Genomic DNA, 15,240 nt, shown 5'->3' on the forward strand with positions numbered 1-15,240 from the left:
AATGTGTGGGCTTTGGATGCTGATTCAAACAAATGAACTATAAAAAAATAAATCTTTGGAAAAAATCTAGGAGATTCAATAGGCTAAATATTAAATTACATTAAAGAAAGATTTATTTTATTAGGTGTGAAAATGGCATTCTTTAAAAAAGATCTTACTGGTTACAAATACTTAAGAAGTATTTACAGATGAAATGACCTAGTATCTGGGGGTTTTTTAGAAAGAAGAAAGTTGGGAGGACAGATGAAACAAAATTGGTAAAATGCCAGTGATTGTTGAAGTTGGGTGATGGACAGTTTACTGTTCTCTCTACTATACACATTAGAAAGCTTCCATAAGAAAATTTAAAAAGAAAAATATGTGCTTAAGAGGAAAAACCAAGGGGATTTGTTGGTTAAGGGACTGTAGCTAGGACTTGTAAGAATCTAATACATGATAACAACATCTCAGAAAAGAACAATTTATTTGATAGATTGAGCTGGATTAGTTGGTTAACTATTAGAAATTACACCTGGAATGAAAAGTTAGAGTGTTGAAAAATGAAACTATAAAAACTTAGAAAACACTATTTCAGACTGAGAGGTGACAATCTAAGCATAAAAAATAGAAAGCATCAAAAAAGGAATATTTACTAATTTTACTTTATTAATGTAGGACATTTATATATCCAACAATTATATAAATAAAAGACACAGGGTAAAATTCTTGTGGTAAATATGGCAAAGATGTTGATAACGATATTGAAAGTCATATAAACCCATAAGCAAACACTAGGTTAAAACCTCAATGGAAAAATGACAAAATTTTGTAATATGTAAATAAACAGAAGAGACTAATAAACTTCTAAAACTACTCAGCTCATAAATCATGAAATAAATAAATGCAAAAATAACATTTTTGCCCCCTTCAAATTACCAAACTTTAAAAAAAAAAACTAACACTTAGTAACATCAAGGACATGGTGAAATGGGCACCCATTAAACTGCTGGTCTCAGGGTGAATTTTACAAACCTGCTGGAAAGCGTTTGGTGATATATGTATACCAAGAGCTTTTTAAGAGTTCAGTATCTTTGACTCCCTAATTCTGTGAATCTAACTCAAGGAAATAATTAGCAACTTGAATAATTAGATTCAGGATTTTCTTCAGGGGAGTTATTTATAAGGGAAAAAATATGGAAAAATAAGAATATTAAGTAAATTGGTTTACCTATACAGTGACATCTTTAGGTAGACATTAAAAGTCATGTTTTATCGAACATTGAATGGTATGGAGAGTTGCTCAGGATATAACACTAAGTGCAAAAGAAATCAGTGTGATCCCAGCTTATGCCATCTTTATGTATGTACCTAGACAGTGACTGGAAATGAATTATCTTAAAGTACCTGTATCTCTTGCTGTTGAGATTATAGGTGGTTTTTTCTTCTTTTTTGTATCTCTCCATATTTTATAAATTCTTTATAGTAGTGTGTGTTTTTTCAATCTGGGGGAAAAATTTTTAAATAGAGAAGTTCACTACACATAGACTGCTTTTAAGTAGAAAGTGGCAAACCAACTGTTCTATCTGCAGATAAGGTTTAGACAAAGAAGAAGAATGTTAAGCTCTAGAGTAGGCAAAGTCAAGAGGATGGAAGCAAGAATACCTGAGCTGAACCTTGCTGCATCTATGAGAGCTGGCCAGGTGGGGTGCAGTGCAAAATGTTACCCGTATGTGGTTCTCAGCATTCAAGTCGCACCAAAGAGACTTGAAATAGATAGATACCTGGTCCATAACATTAACCACTGGGTCAAGTATTGCTGCCTTTTTATTGGAATTAATTAAGGAAGTGTTTTTAAAGTGTTTAGAAAACAAGAAAAACCATTTATAAAAGTAGTTAGTTCTAAGACTAGACTTTTTGGCATGCATTAGAAGAGCAGTAAATTAATCATAAAGAACACTAGGAATGTCCGTATACAGTGAACTTAGTATGAGGTTTCTTCAAAGTAGGGCAGAGTGAAGGAGATGCTATAAAGACCTGCAAGGGGGTATGACAGAGTAGAAATTAGTGGAACCTAGAGGGGCAGGTGGGAACTTTGGATAATATTAGAGTCTCTTTGTCCTCGAATATAGTTCTAGGACAATTTCAATTGGCTTCCGCATCTTATAATATTAAATATTGCATTTTCTTTTTCAGATAGTCACAGTTTTCATAATCTTGATTTTAATTTAAACTTTTTTAACTTTCCAGGAAAATCTGTGTAGCCAGAGAGGTTTGGTACCCAATACAGATGGTCAGACTTTTCAGATTGCAATTTCTAGCCAGATGAGACAACACTATGACAGAATTCATGAGACACTAACAAGGGTTTGTATAAAGTTCAGTTCAGGTATATTTTGTCAGTATCTCATGTTATTTAAATACCAAGAATGTAAGGCATGCTACATTTATCCTTGTCTCTTTTTCACATCAGAGAAATGGCCCTGCGAGGCTGCTGAGTTCACCAGCAAGTACTTTTGAGCAGAGTATAAAAGCATATCATACTATGAATAAATTTCTTGGCTCTTTCATCGATCATGTATGTATGTCAGCATTTATTTTGAAGCTAGAATCAGCAATTTTTTAAAAGTTAACCAGGAATGTCAATTATTTCTTCAGTAAACCAAGTCCGTGGACTTAGAACCCTTGTGGGGTTTTTGTTTGTTTGTTTTTGCTGTAAAAATTAATACTGTGGCTTAGAGTTAGGTATATAAAAGTAAAATGAGATTTTTTACATGTCTCTTAGAAGATGATTACCTTAAAATATGGCAATACTGGAATTTTGTTAGTTTCCAAAATGTTATATTATTTATTATAGAAACATGTTTTACCGTGGTTCTATTCCTGAAAAGCTTGTTATAAATTGATTTTCAGTATATCTAACCCTAAATATTACTAAGGGCATTTAAATTTTAAAACGTTCCCAGAGAGAACTTTGTTATAAAACCCGGTGCAGTGAATTGTCTTTTTGAAGAACAGGTTTCCTCTGTGTACTGTTCATTTTTCTTTTTCTCTCCTTCTGATTTTATACAAATTGGGATGCTTTGTTTCACTGCTGTTTTTGAAATGACTTTTGCTTTTTGTTTTAGGTTCATAAGGAAATGGACTACTTTATAAAAGATAAATTGCTTCTTGAAAGAATTCTTGGAATGGAATTCATGGAACCAGTGGAAAAAAGCATCTTTTACAATGGTATCTTTTGAATGCCTTTGCTGAACTTGATTATTATTTTCCAAGTTTGAAAAAAAATGCTCTTGTGGTCATTGTCTTGATTTTATAAATGTATATAGAAAACCTAATGACTTTAGCTAATTTCAAGGAATTAACAGTAGTTTTCTGTGTCCCATTTTATTATTCATGTAGCAAGAAACAAATATGTAAAAGATAATTTTTCTACAAGAAAGCAAAAGAGCTGAATTTTAAAATCAGTCGTACACATGGGAGAGAGTAAAACAAATACGTGAAGTTTAGCTTTTATTGGAACGTTCCTTCGGCGGCATACATAGGAAACACATAAAGAGAATAATGTTTGCGATTTGGCTTTAACATTTAACGTTTCACTTTATCCAGATTCTTAAAAATTGCAAATATCTGTGACAGGAATAGTGACTAAGCTGGCACTTCATCAGTAAAAAGGTAGTGTGTATGTCACTTTCAGTGTGACCGGTGTAACCTCTTGTGTGGGTTGGGAAGAGTGGAAATGGTCTAACAGATGTCACTCACCCGTGTGTTATTGAGTGCCACAAGCTGTTCCAGTCCTGGGATGCACAGACCAGCGGTCCGTCCCTCCCTTGGGCATCTTGTTTAGTAGACTATGGAAGTGATGGGAGACTGGAGTGATGCTGGGATAGAAATCCGTGCAGACACAGGTTACACTGGGTGCAGGAAGGAACATAGAAAATTAACCAGACCCAGGGTGAAGCCATACAGGCCACATTGAAGTTTGAACTGGGTCTTAAAAATAAGTTGCTGTTGCCAAGCAGGAGGGTCCAAGAAAGACAGGCAAAGACATTTGTGCAGAAGGTAGAACCTAGAGGAGGTGGGAACCTTGGATGATGTTAGAATCTCTTTGTCTCAAATGTAACTCCTATAACTGACATACAGTAGCCATGAAGTATTATAGTAACTAGATTCTATTGTGCTGTTTTTAAATATCCAAACTTTATCACCAGAACTTTATCACAAGTTTATTTTATTTAAAATTTTTAATTTATATCTTATAAATTGCTTTTTTTTAATAGATGAAGGCTATTCTTTCAGCAGTGTTCTGTATTATGGAAATGAAGCCACTCTTCTTATTTATGATCTGCTGTTCTTCTGTGTTGTGGATTTGGCTTGCCAAAATTTTATTTTAGCAGCCTGCCTTACATACCTACAACAAGAGGTAAATGTTAAAATTTTTTCTGGATTTCTTTTAGAAGAAATATGTTAGAAGTAACTACTTTTATAGCAGAGAGTAAATGTCTACTTTTACTAGTTTATAAACATTTAGAATATGATTAACCCTGCCAAAAAAACACAAAAACATTTCAACCAAGTTCATTCTACGCTGTCCTTCAGGGTCAGTGAAATACTGGGCTCCTGTGGAGGGCATAAGTTGCTTGAGCAAATGTGAAAGGAATCCAGCAGGAAGACATTTAAATTGCAAGTCTCCTAGAGGCCAGAAGTGAGCAGTAGTTAAAGTCCCATTCACCCTCTGCACCAGAGGTTAATGTAACAAAAAGGCGAACACTGGAGATCTAGTTCAGGGTCAGCCCCTTTACCTCATCACTGTCACATGTTCCCTTCCTGCTTGGGTGAAAAACAACTGTGTGGATGGGTGTGGAGCCTGAAATGGAGACTTCAAGAAAAGCCAAATTTGTTCCAGAAATGTTAGTATTAATATCACCCAAATATTCTTCACTATGTCAAGGAAGTACATGAGGTAATAAGATAAGTTTTATTAGTTCCTGATAGAGACCTAGGAATATGAAGAAATTCTGTTCCTAACAGGTCTTTTGCTATTTCCATAATTTTTAGAGCTAGAAGAAACTTGCCTTGCCAGATATTTAAAAGTATATTCCTGTGAACATGAAAGGGTTTGTGTTATTATTTATAAAAATATATTCTAAGTAAGAACATACAGTGTTTCAATATTATGAAAGATGACAATAGTCTTGAAATAATTTTATATATCATCATGGAATTCAGATGTCAAATACATGAAAATAAATAGTTGAGTTATTAGCTAGTTTAATTTAGATATTTTAATTGATGTGTGTATTTAATTTCCTTTATATATTTTTTATTCTGAATTGTTTTACCTCTTTTTTAGATTTTTAGATTTATCCGTAATACAGTAGGACAGAAGAATTTGGCATCCAAAACATTGGTGGATCAGAGATTTCTGATTTAATTTATTGACTAGATAAAGACTGAATTATAATCATGGCAAAAAAAGTCATGATTATCAGATTAGTTTGCCATATTTTTTAAAATTTTATAATACAAATTATTCTATTTTTGTTTTTTAATCTACAGAAAGATTTATTTTTATAACTTGTGGATATGTAACTTGCTTTGTGGCTATGTAATGTGATATAATGGAAAACATGAATGTTGCTTTCAGCAAAACATTTTTTTAATGATAATCAAAACAATACCCATCATTTGTCTCTGTAGATTATTTCATAAACTAGGTTTGCCTACATTTTCTCAATTGAAAAAAATTTTTGATTCCAACTTTGAGCCTAGTTTTCAATTCAGTATTTTCTTATTTTATGTATTTTATAGTTAAATAAATGTTGAAAGTGTTTTCAAGTTTACTTAGCAATTTGAAATTGTATTTGGGCCAGCTCACTTTGTCTCATTCTGGCTGCTCACCCTGCTTGGCAGTAGACTGTCCTTGTTAGATTAAGAGGCATCCCATGCAGTGGTGCATGTCCATTCCTTTATGTGCCTGTATTATCAGGCCAATACACTCTTCCGTGAAGTACATTCATGTCTCTAATATCATTTACATTTATTGAACTGTAATGTGACATTTTCCCCAATACAATTTTCAGTACCTTTTCATTACTTGACATTTTTAGAGCACTCCCAAAGTTTTGCTCTTCAATTATGTTTAGACTTTATAAAAAATAAACTGTAAAATATCATATTATGCTAACAAGGTTTATTGAAAGCAAAGCCTAAGCTTCATAGTTAGTAAATAGGCTTGTATTTTTTTTAATAAGGAAGAAATATTAGGAGTCAAAATATAATTAACATAAATCCTGAGCCATGTGGCTAACAATTTTTTATGAAATTATTTTTCTTCAGTATACTCTTTAATAATCCCTTTTGTTGTGTACCATGAACTTGAAAGTCACCTTGTTTCAACTGTAATGGTCATTAACCCCCAAACCTACATTTCTTACTTTCTTCTATGTTAATGCTGTATAAATACCGAAATGTAATTCTATGTAGATATTGTTTATATTTCTGAATTGAAAATGTGTAATAAAACACTTGATGTTTCTCTTTCCTGTTGGATTAATGTTTATTTCATAAAATAACATTTAGGAAAATAACACTGCTGGGGCCGGGTTCCCCAGCCATTGTCAGAGTTGACTCCTTTACATTTCCCTGAATCTTGAGGATGGCTGAGGAGGAGGAGGGAAGGCTAATATGTCCATTACTTGAAACTCCAGTTTCTTAAGGGTCCCAGGACAGAAATGCCTTTATAAACATAAGCCGCAGAGCTAAGTAAGGGTACCAGCGGGGGTTTTAAACCACCTATTCAGAAGCTTATGAAAGAAACACAGCTCTCTTTCCACGTATGAGATGTTAATATTTATGTGAATGTTTTTAAATGGAAATTTTTTAAATAGGGTCAGGTGGCTCACCTGCTGATAAATTAAGACAGAGAAAAGACGTTTGAAAAAACCATTTTAAATTAGGCTTGTACAATATTATTTTTATTTTGGTTAGGTTCATAAAAATGTTTTCAGGTTTTCATACGCTGTTGACTCCTGTGTTTATACCGCCACAAATTAAACTTTGTGATCAGGTACCTAATTTTCTACTGGACCCATAATCTTTTGTCCATTTCTGTAAGACCGACTCATTGTACTTTGTATCTTATGTCCCTAATTTTACCGAGGAACATTTGATAACTGTTTCATCATTTCATAATGAAACCACTCTAGGTTTACCTAGAAGTCCTTTATAATATTTATAAGAAGTTCTTTAGAATATTGGCAAGAAAAGGTGAGGGGAAATAAATGTAAGTTGAAGAGCAGTAAGTAAGGGCCTAATGGAAGGTGCTCCAAATTTAGTAACAGAAGCCAGAGATTTGAATTAGAATTTTACCCTTTGTCACTTACTAGCTTTGGGACTTCACACCAAGTCGTTTGGCATCTCTGAGCTTCATTCCACATCTTACGATGGAAATTATACCCTTTGCTTACCACGCGTTGTAAGGATTAATTCATTAATGAGATAGACTTAGAATAGTGAGTAAACTCTGAACATTGGAATTTTTATATATTTTAGTTGGAAATATGTGCCTTCAAATGTATTTTCTATTTTGCTAATTCATTTCCTGATATTAACACTGAGATTACTGATTTCAATCACTAACCGATGAAAACCCTGGGCCTTCCTCCTGCCTCAGCCACCCCAGCCTCAAACAAGGAAGAACTCTCGGTAGATGTCACAGCCTTCAGTGAAAGAAGGAGCCGTGACACCATGTTGTGTGTGTGGTTCATGGTACAGGTGAGGAAAAAGGAGTCAAGAGTGGAGTGTTGTCTCTGGAAGGGAGAGTTTCTTTCGTTTGCTCCTTCATTTATACTTTCATTCAAAGTACATTTCTACCTCTTTCCACTCCCGAGTCCCTCAAAAGGGTCTTGCAATAATAGAGGGAACAGTAACGTAACCAGTAATTACAGCGGTCTGGAAAGTGCGACAGCCACCGGGGTGTGATGTGGGGAAAGCTCTTAGCTGCACATCTGCGGTCATGAGGGCTTTGACCTGAGAAAAGTGGTATTTGATCCAAGATTTAAAGAGAAACAACACAAGTGCCATCCAAGCAGGGAACAATATACGCTCTGAGATGAAGCACGTGGCCTTTGGTTACTACACGTAGTTTCAATACAGAACACATGTATTGTTTATGTTTTTTTAAGATTTTCTATCTATTACGATGTCTTAACATGAAATTTCTTCTGGCTGGGGAGAGACTGCCCTGCTAAGACTACCGAGTTCTCACCCAGGAGCCGGCCTCGCGGGCAGCCTCACCAGTGCGGGGCCGTATCTGTATGATCTGGCCCTGCTCCTCAGGGGACAGTATTCCTCTGCCTTAATCATGCGAGGACCAGGTACCGGGCAACCAGGGAGCACTCCTGTAGCTTGGAGCCCGCTGTAATTGTTTAAGCTAGCCAGTCCTAAGCTGTACCTCGCCCTGCCTGCCTTTCCTGCAGAAATGCGGAATCTAATAAAGGCCAGGTCTAGGCTCTCCCCTGGCTCCTGTCCCTCTGCCTCCTGACCGGCACCGGTGCTCCCCCAGGTGGCTCTGTGTGGCATGGGTGCCTCCTGTTTCTCAGACCCATGAGGATAATAAACTTTGTTTTCCTGAGCCTCTCCTGTGTCTCCTCTTGTGGCCGAACCTGACTGACTATCCCATAAAGAACACAGAACAGTGTATTTGAGGGGTTTGGAGGGTGATGGTTGGAAAGGAAAACAGGAGCCATTTCATCAAAGGTTTTACATCCAGCCCCAGTGTAGGGAGAGTTTAAGCAACCTCGGTTTCCCAGCCTGCCTTCAAAGGAGTACTCAGTGCCCCAGAGAGTGAGTGAATGGACAGAGGGGACCTTCCGCAGTCAAACTGCCCTGCTGTGACTGATGGCCGGCGGGCTAGGAGACGTGCTCCTGCCCCCTTTGCCCGGCTGCATTTCATGGTTCATAAGGAAGTACATTGCCTATAAGAGAGGCAGTGAGGCAGGAAAGGGTAGTGGCTGAGAACACAGACTCTGGAACCAGGCGGCCTGGATCCGCATCCTGGCGCCCCCACTTAGCTGGGTCAGTTGCTGTGTCTTCCTCATCCATAAAAGGGAATAATAGTACCTATTTCACTGAGTTATTGGGGAGATTAAATGAGTTAATGTGTGTATGGTGCTTAGAAGAGTACCTGACACACAGTAAGTCCTACGTGGGTGTCAGCTAGGTGGTGGTGGTGGTGGTGGTGGTGGTGGTGGTGGTAGTAATAGTAAGTCCCGTTAATATTTAATTGTGGAAGAAAGACCCAGATTGGTCCCTCAGAAACCTGTATTAAGATGCTGTCAGGGGTAGGTATAGCTCAGTGGCAGAGTGCACGCTTAGCAAGCAGGAGGTGTCCTGGGTTCAAACCCCAGTACCGCTATTTAAATAAATAAATAAACTTAATTACCCACCCCCCAAAATAAATAATTTTTTTAAAAAGAGGATTTTTTTTTTTGAAGATGCTGTCACATTGCTAGGAATGCTAGAAGTAACAGTGGACAAAAGGCCCTGTGGGCTTTAAAACAATAACTGCTTCTGTTATAGTTATTATTGCAGAAGAAATGCATGGCCAGTGGAATGGAGACTAGAAACAGAGCCACAGATATTGAGTCACGTGATTTATGACAAGGGTGACGTGCAGTGAGGAAAGTGGTTTTTCAGTGGTCAATGTGACTATCATGACGGAAAAAAAAAAAAGAATCTTTACCCCTATCTCACACTTACAGAAAAATCAGTTTCAGGTAGATCTAAATATGAAAGTTTAAATGATAAAGCCTCTGAAGGTAACACTGGAGAACATGTTCCTAACGTTGGTGTAGGCCAAGATTTCTTAAGACCCGAGAAAAGGCCAACCATAAAGGAAAAACATTGGTCAGCTGGACTTTACAATTTACATTAAATGTACAGTTGTGCGTATTTTAGAGTAAATGTGAATTTTCAATTTACATTGAAATTAGGAGCTCTGTTCATTAAAAGCTACCATTATAAGAATGAAAAGACAAACTTCAGTATGAGAACAAGTATTTTAAAATGTGTAGCTGACAAAGAACTTCCATCCAGAATAAAGAACTCATCAAATCAATAAGAAAAAGAGAAGGCAGCCCAACAGGAAAAACGGAAGTAGGGCAAAAACTGAAGTATGTACCTCTCAAAAGAGGGTGTCCAAGCTACCAGTAATCACGTGTGACAGGTGCTCAACCTTAGTCACCGTGAGAAAGCAAAATAAAACCGAGATACCCCTGACGACCAAACCACCGAAATGGCTAAAATTTAAAACCTTAACGTACCTATTGTGGGTAAGGAAGTGGAGCAAATGACCTTTCATACTCTGTTTACTATATGAAGTGAGGGGATTTATCTTAATAAACAGGACTGTTTTCTAAGTCTCAAAGCTATGAAGACCTGACGACTTTGCTCCGTGTGATGACGCCACGGGGACAGCAGGTGGCGGTAGGGAGCACGCAGCGCTCTCCGCACCGCTTCCCCGGGCGGGGCGCTCCCCGACTGCAGGGCCGGGGTCCGCTCTGCCTCGCCCCGCACACGCTTCGCGACCTTGTCACCGCTGCTCGCTTCTCATGTCCCTCCCGTTACTGCGTCTCAGCTGATGGAAAGCACTCTATACGTGATGCTGAGTTTTTTTTAAACCCGGGTTTGGGAATCGAATGCTAAAAATAGAAACATAAGGGAGAAAATCACAAAACATGCCATGCCTTAGGGGGGAAAAAGCTAATTAAAAATCTAATGATTATGGAATCTTCACCTCTCATTTTAATAAAATACATTTTTACATTTAAATGTTAAAAAAAAATCAAACCGCTATCCAGAGTATGCAGTGCCTCGTTTATAAACACCCTAAATGGGATGGCACTGCTGTTTTCCTCATATGCCGTGATATGTGGTGCATCCTGCTGTGAAACGTGGCTCGCTATATTGTATGTTAATACTCTGTGTTATATATCTTAATGTGGCAACTTTCAACCTTCAGCAAAAGGCAATCTAGTTTCAAAAACAGTGAACTTTATTCTCTTAGATTTTCTTAGAGTTCCTTTTACTTAAAGAGTGTATTAAGCAAGATTACACGAGATGGCTTTCCACGTGTATGTGTCTTTACACGTGGGTGTGTTTCTCCCTATTTTTTGTTTACACAATATTTGTCCTTTTTAATAGTTATGCTCTTACTTTTCTAGTCTGTACCTTACATTTATTCTTTTAAGTGATGGAAGCAGAAAAAAAAATAATCCCACAAAACCTTCACCTGACTGAGAGAACTCCCCTTCAAGCATATAGTTTCAAAGCAAAAAAAAAAAAAAAAAAAAAAAAAAAACAGAAACAAAAACAAAAAACTAAGTTCTGGATTCCATCTACTTCATATTTTTGTGCTTCCTCATTGCAGCAACCAGAGCAAGATTTTGGGGGGTTTTATGTTTTTGTTTGTTTTGTTTTGTTTTTTGTTTTGTCTTAGCCAGCTAAATGTGGCTCCATCCCCTGAACATTTCTCATTTTCTGGAGCCTTTCTCAAAGCCATAATTACACACAATTTCAGAGGATCGTTACCTAGAAGAGGGAGAGACCAAGCTCAGAACACAAAGCCAAAACCAACGCCCAGCCCTCCTTGGGGGAGGTCAGCTATTCCTCTGATCGCGTTTCACGTCGGCAGCTTCCTTTTGCAGCCACTCTGGTTGTGCGGAGCTGAAGGACAGAACTAATGCAGCAGGAAAAAAAAAAAAAAAACTATTATTCCCCTTACGTCACTGTTGAACCTTTCTCAAACCGGCTCTGAATAATTGTAGCCAATGTTTGCATGAATTTTGATTCCCAACAGTTTAATCAATTTTGGGGTGTCATTCTGTGTATCCTTTTCAGCTACTTTGTATCATATGAGAACAGCAAGGCCAAGTGCTAGGGACACTCATTAAACTGTGACATTTTCAGTACTTCTTTAACTCTGTATACGACTTTCACTCTGACCCGCAGAGGGTAAAGGGCTATGAGATCTTACGACCAGAGGGTCTTTGTTAGACACTAACCAAACCAGAGCTTCAACCCCATTCTCTTATTCTGCCTCCCTTTCTCTCTTTGGTTATTGTAAAGCTGCAGGAAGAGCCACCGTTTAATCCGTTTTCTGGTTTTCTGTGTGCTTAGCATAAAGAGGCAGAACAGAATTGGAGCTAAGAGCAAAACAAAGGCTTTGAATTCTGAGACCTGGCTCTGAATTCCCCGCTTCTCTGTTTCCTTTGTGTGTGATCACAAGCAGACTCTTCAGCATCTGTAAGCCTGCTCTTCATCTGTAAAACTCGATGATGACTGTCCCCAGAGGGTCGTTGTTCGGATAGAAGGAAATTACAGACATAAAGTTGCTAGCACGGTGCCTAGAACAGGAAACTGCACAGTGAATGCACCTCGCTGAGACTGAGTTCTTGTTTTGACAGCCACAAAGCAAGTTGATGTGACATTTCCACTTACTTGAATGCTTCTGTGTGTACCTGAGGTGTCTGGCTGTACATGCGAGAATATGACCTGGCCAAATGACGGTGCTCCGGGGAGAGTCATGGCTTCCACTGACCAACAAGCTCAAGATGGAACACTGGGATGAGGTTGTTAATGCAAGTTAAGGCCACTTTAACTGAGTACCCAGAGTAAAGGAGGAAGTAGCCCTGCTGTGAGCCACTCATATCCTGCTCATAGTATGGTGTTCGGTTCTGAAGGTACCTGGTTCCTAGGATCCTTGACAAATTGGGTTTCATTTGGAGGGTGATGAGCAGGATGATGAAGGATCTAGAGATGCCCCAGGATGCATAACAGAAGGAACCGGAAAAAGATAAATCAGGACCATAGTGGCTTTCTTCAAACATTTATCCCATGGAAGGTGAAGTTAACACCCATAAAACTCCCAACCACTAAGCTAGAATCAGTGAAAGGAAGCTATGAAACAGTGGATTTCAGCTCAAGAGAGGGAAGAACTTTCGTATAATTTTAGAGCTGCCTGAATAATCATGGCTCCCTGTCAGTCGGGTCTTCCTACACATACGCCTTACGGCAGCAGTCTGGGATGCAGATGGGGCGACCTGCCACGGAGAAAGCACAGACCACATGCATTCCAGGGTCCTTCCCCAGTCTGCCACTTGGGTGCACACACACAGCCTTCCAGACAAAATCACTGCACCGACTGTGTTCCTCAAGGAACTTCTGATTAACTGACTGCCAGCAGCAGTGCTTAATTCAGGGACATTTAACAAGAGAAAAGAAGGCAGTAGCTCAAACTTTCTTTAATAACCCCTTCAAGGCTCATACTCACCATCCCATAAAATTACATGTAAGGGCCAAGAAGGCAACCACAACATTATTAACTGTTTAATTTTTATTATAACGAACATATTTCATGTCAAATTGGTTACACTGGTTGTTTTTTTACAGCCCTGAACTTGACAGCATATTGGAGTCGCTTATAAAATTATGTGTATATTACATTTGTGCCTGTTCGAAAGAACTCAAGAAAAATATCAGAGTTTTAAGTGATTATGTGAGTTCATCCGTATCTTTGCCTTCCTGACACGTGGTTGGCTGTGTTTATGGGTTATGCAATGCCGACTTCCTGGTCAGGATGCTTCTCTGCTGTAACAATTTCCCTGGCGGGGAAAGAGGCTCTGTTCTGTGGCAGTGCACCTGATGGGGCCGCTTCCGGGAACGCTCGCATTCCGCTCCAGAGCAGGCCATGGGCAGAGGGTTCTTTTTCCTTTGGGGACGGGGCCCCGTGTCCCTCTGGACAGGGCCAGCTCTCTCCCTCACGCCTTCCCTCAGCATCGTGACAGCGCCTTTCCTCTCCTGTGTGCCCCTTCCCGCTAAGCACCTCAGCTCGCTTCCCGGGGACTCGCGCTGCAGAACCTCGGATTCTGCCCCCCCGACCCGCCCCCCCCCCCGAACAGCGGGGCCTCTTCTCCCCGCGACCCCCTGGGCGCGGGCCGGTGGGCTCCCCAGTCCCACGAAGGGTTTCCACGAGAAATGCAATCACACCGAGATCTCTGTGAGATTTTCTTTTTTTTATATCTTCTGAAGATTCAGGGGACCCCAAGTCATGGCACAGCACCCAACATCTCCCCTCTCAATTTGTCTGTCCTTTTTCCTCTCTTCCTCCCCTCACCCGTCTCCCAGAGTCACCCAGGAGCTCCTTGTGGAAGAAAAAGACAAAAAACAAAAAACAAACAAACAAAAAAACCCACCATTGCAGAGTCAGCTTTTATTTCAGGCGAGAAGGGCATTTTCCTAATGAAGGCGCGCTCTCCCTGGGAGGAAATCTTGTATCAGTAGCTAATAGAGGCCCCCACGCCATCATGTTACACTTCCAGTCATCACACACAAAAGGCGTTTACTCACATAGTTTCACGAATAACCAAAGAAAGTTCTGGCTCGCAGAATAATCCCATGATCTTGTACTTGAAGCTTTGTTTTTACAAGCAGCTGTGCAGCAGGAGTGCAGACGGAGGGCTGGACGCTTTCTTCAGATTGTGGTGGTCATGGAAGCTGACAGATGTGGAAATGGAATGTTGCCTGCTATTCCAGTGAACAAGGAATGTGGCGGGTCACCAAGCCATCAGCCACCGCAGCTGCCCACCCCCACTCCTACCCCCCCACCCCCCACCCCCGCCGACGGTGCCCCCCACCCCCACCCAGGGGAATTCAAGATGGAGAAAAACAGGGAACCAGGAAACATTCCGTGGCAGGTATTGGCCCTAAGTAGTTCAGATGCATATCTGACGAATAATTTCAGTGAGCCAGACTCCTGCGTCTTCCCACACACAGAAAAGCATGAAAATCATTAAATTTGAGATGTCTGTTTTTTTGTGATTAGCAATCATCATTTGATGTTAAACTTTTTTTTTTTTTTAGCAAAAATTCCTATATGTACTGTCTCCTCCCTTATCTTCTCAGAACAGATCCTCAGAGCTATCCTAGAGGCTGTCTCCTGGGCTCTAGTCCTCAGCAGAATCTCCAAATAAAACTCACCTCGCAACTTTCAGGTTGTGCGTTTTTCTCCAGTTGACGCAGAGTGAATCAGTGTTTTCCTAGAAGCAAGCCGTTTTATAGAAGCGCAAAAGCAAGAAGGCAATGGAAGGTCTTGCTGGTCCCTTTGTGGTTTTGCCCCTTCAGCCTTTCTTGTTGAGAACAACCAGTGTGTGGCTCAGAATTCTTACAAACATGACTTATGGTTTTAAATTATATACAAATGAC

General features: G+C 39.3%; 1 protein-coding gene across 2 annotated transcripts in view; it reads left to right on the plus strand.

Annotated features, from left to right (window-relative positions):
* TMEM67 (transmembrane protein 67) overlaps positions 1-5,819 on the plus strand; it is a 43,202-nt gene extending 37,383 nt beyond the window's left edge. Inside the window, exons 24-28 of one of the 2 annotated variants that reach the window (XM_006209692.4) lie at positions 2,227-2,343; positions 2,450-2,554; positions 3,105-3,207; positions 4,257-4,399; positions 5,330-5,819. In XM_006209692.4, the coding sequence (XP_006209754.1) occupies positions 2,227-2,343; positions 2,450-2,554; positions 3,105-3,207; positions 4,257-4,399; positions 5,330-5,410 (549 nt within the window). In that variant the 3' untranslated portion in view covers positions 5,411-5,819. The remainder of the gene's footprint in view (positions 1-2,226; positions 2,344-2,449; positions 2,555-3,104; positions 3,208-4,256; positions 4,400-5,329) is intronic. The other variant, XM_072949458.1, reaches the window with a different exon arrangement.
* Positions 5,820-15,240: the final 9,421 nt, after the last annotated feature.

Source organism: Vicugna pacos, chromosome 25 (assembly GCF_048564905.1).
Source record: "Vicugna pacos chromosome 25, VicPac4, whole genome shotgun sequence".
NCBI lineage: Eukaryota > Metazoa > Chordata > Mammalia > Artiodactyla > Camelidae > Vicugna > Vicugna pacos.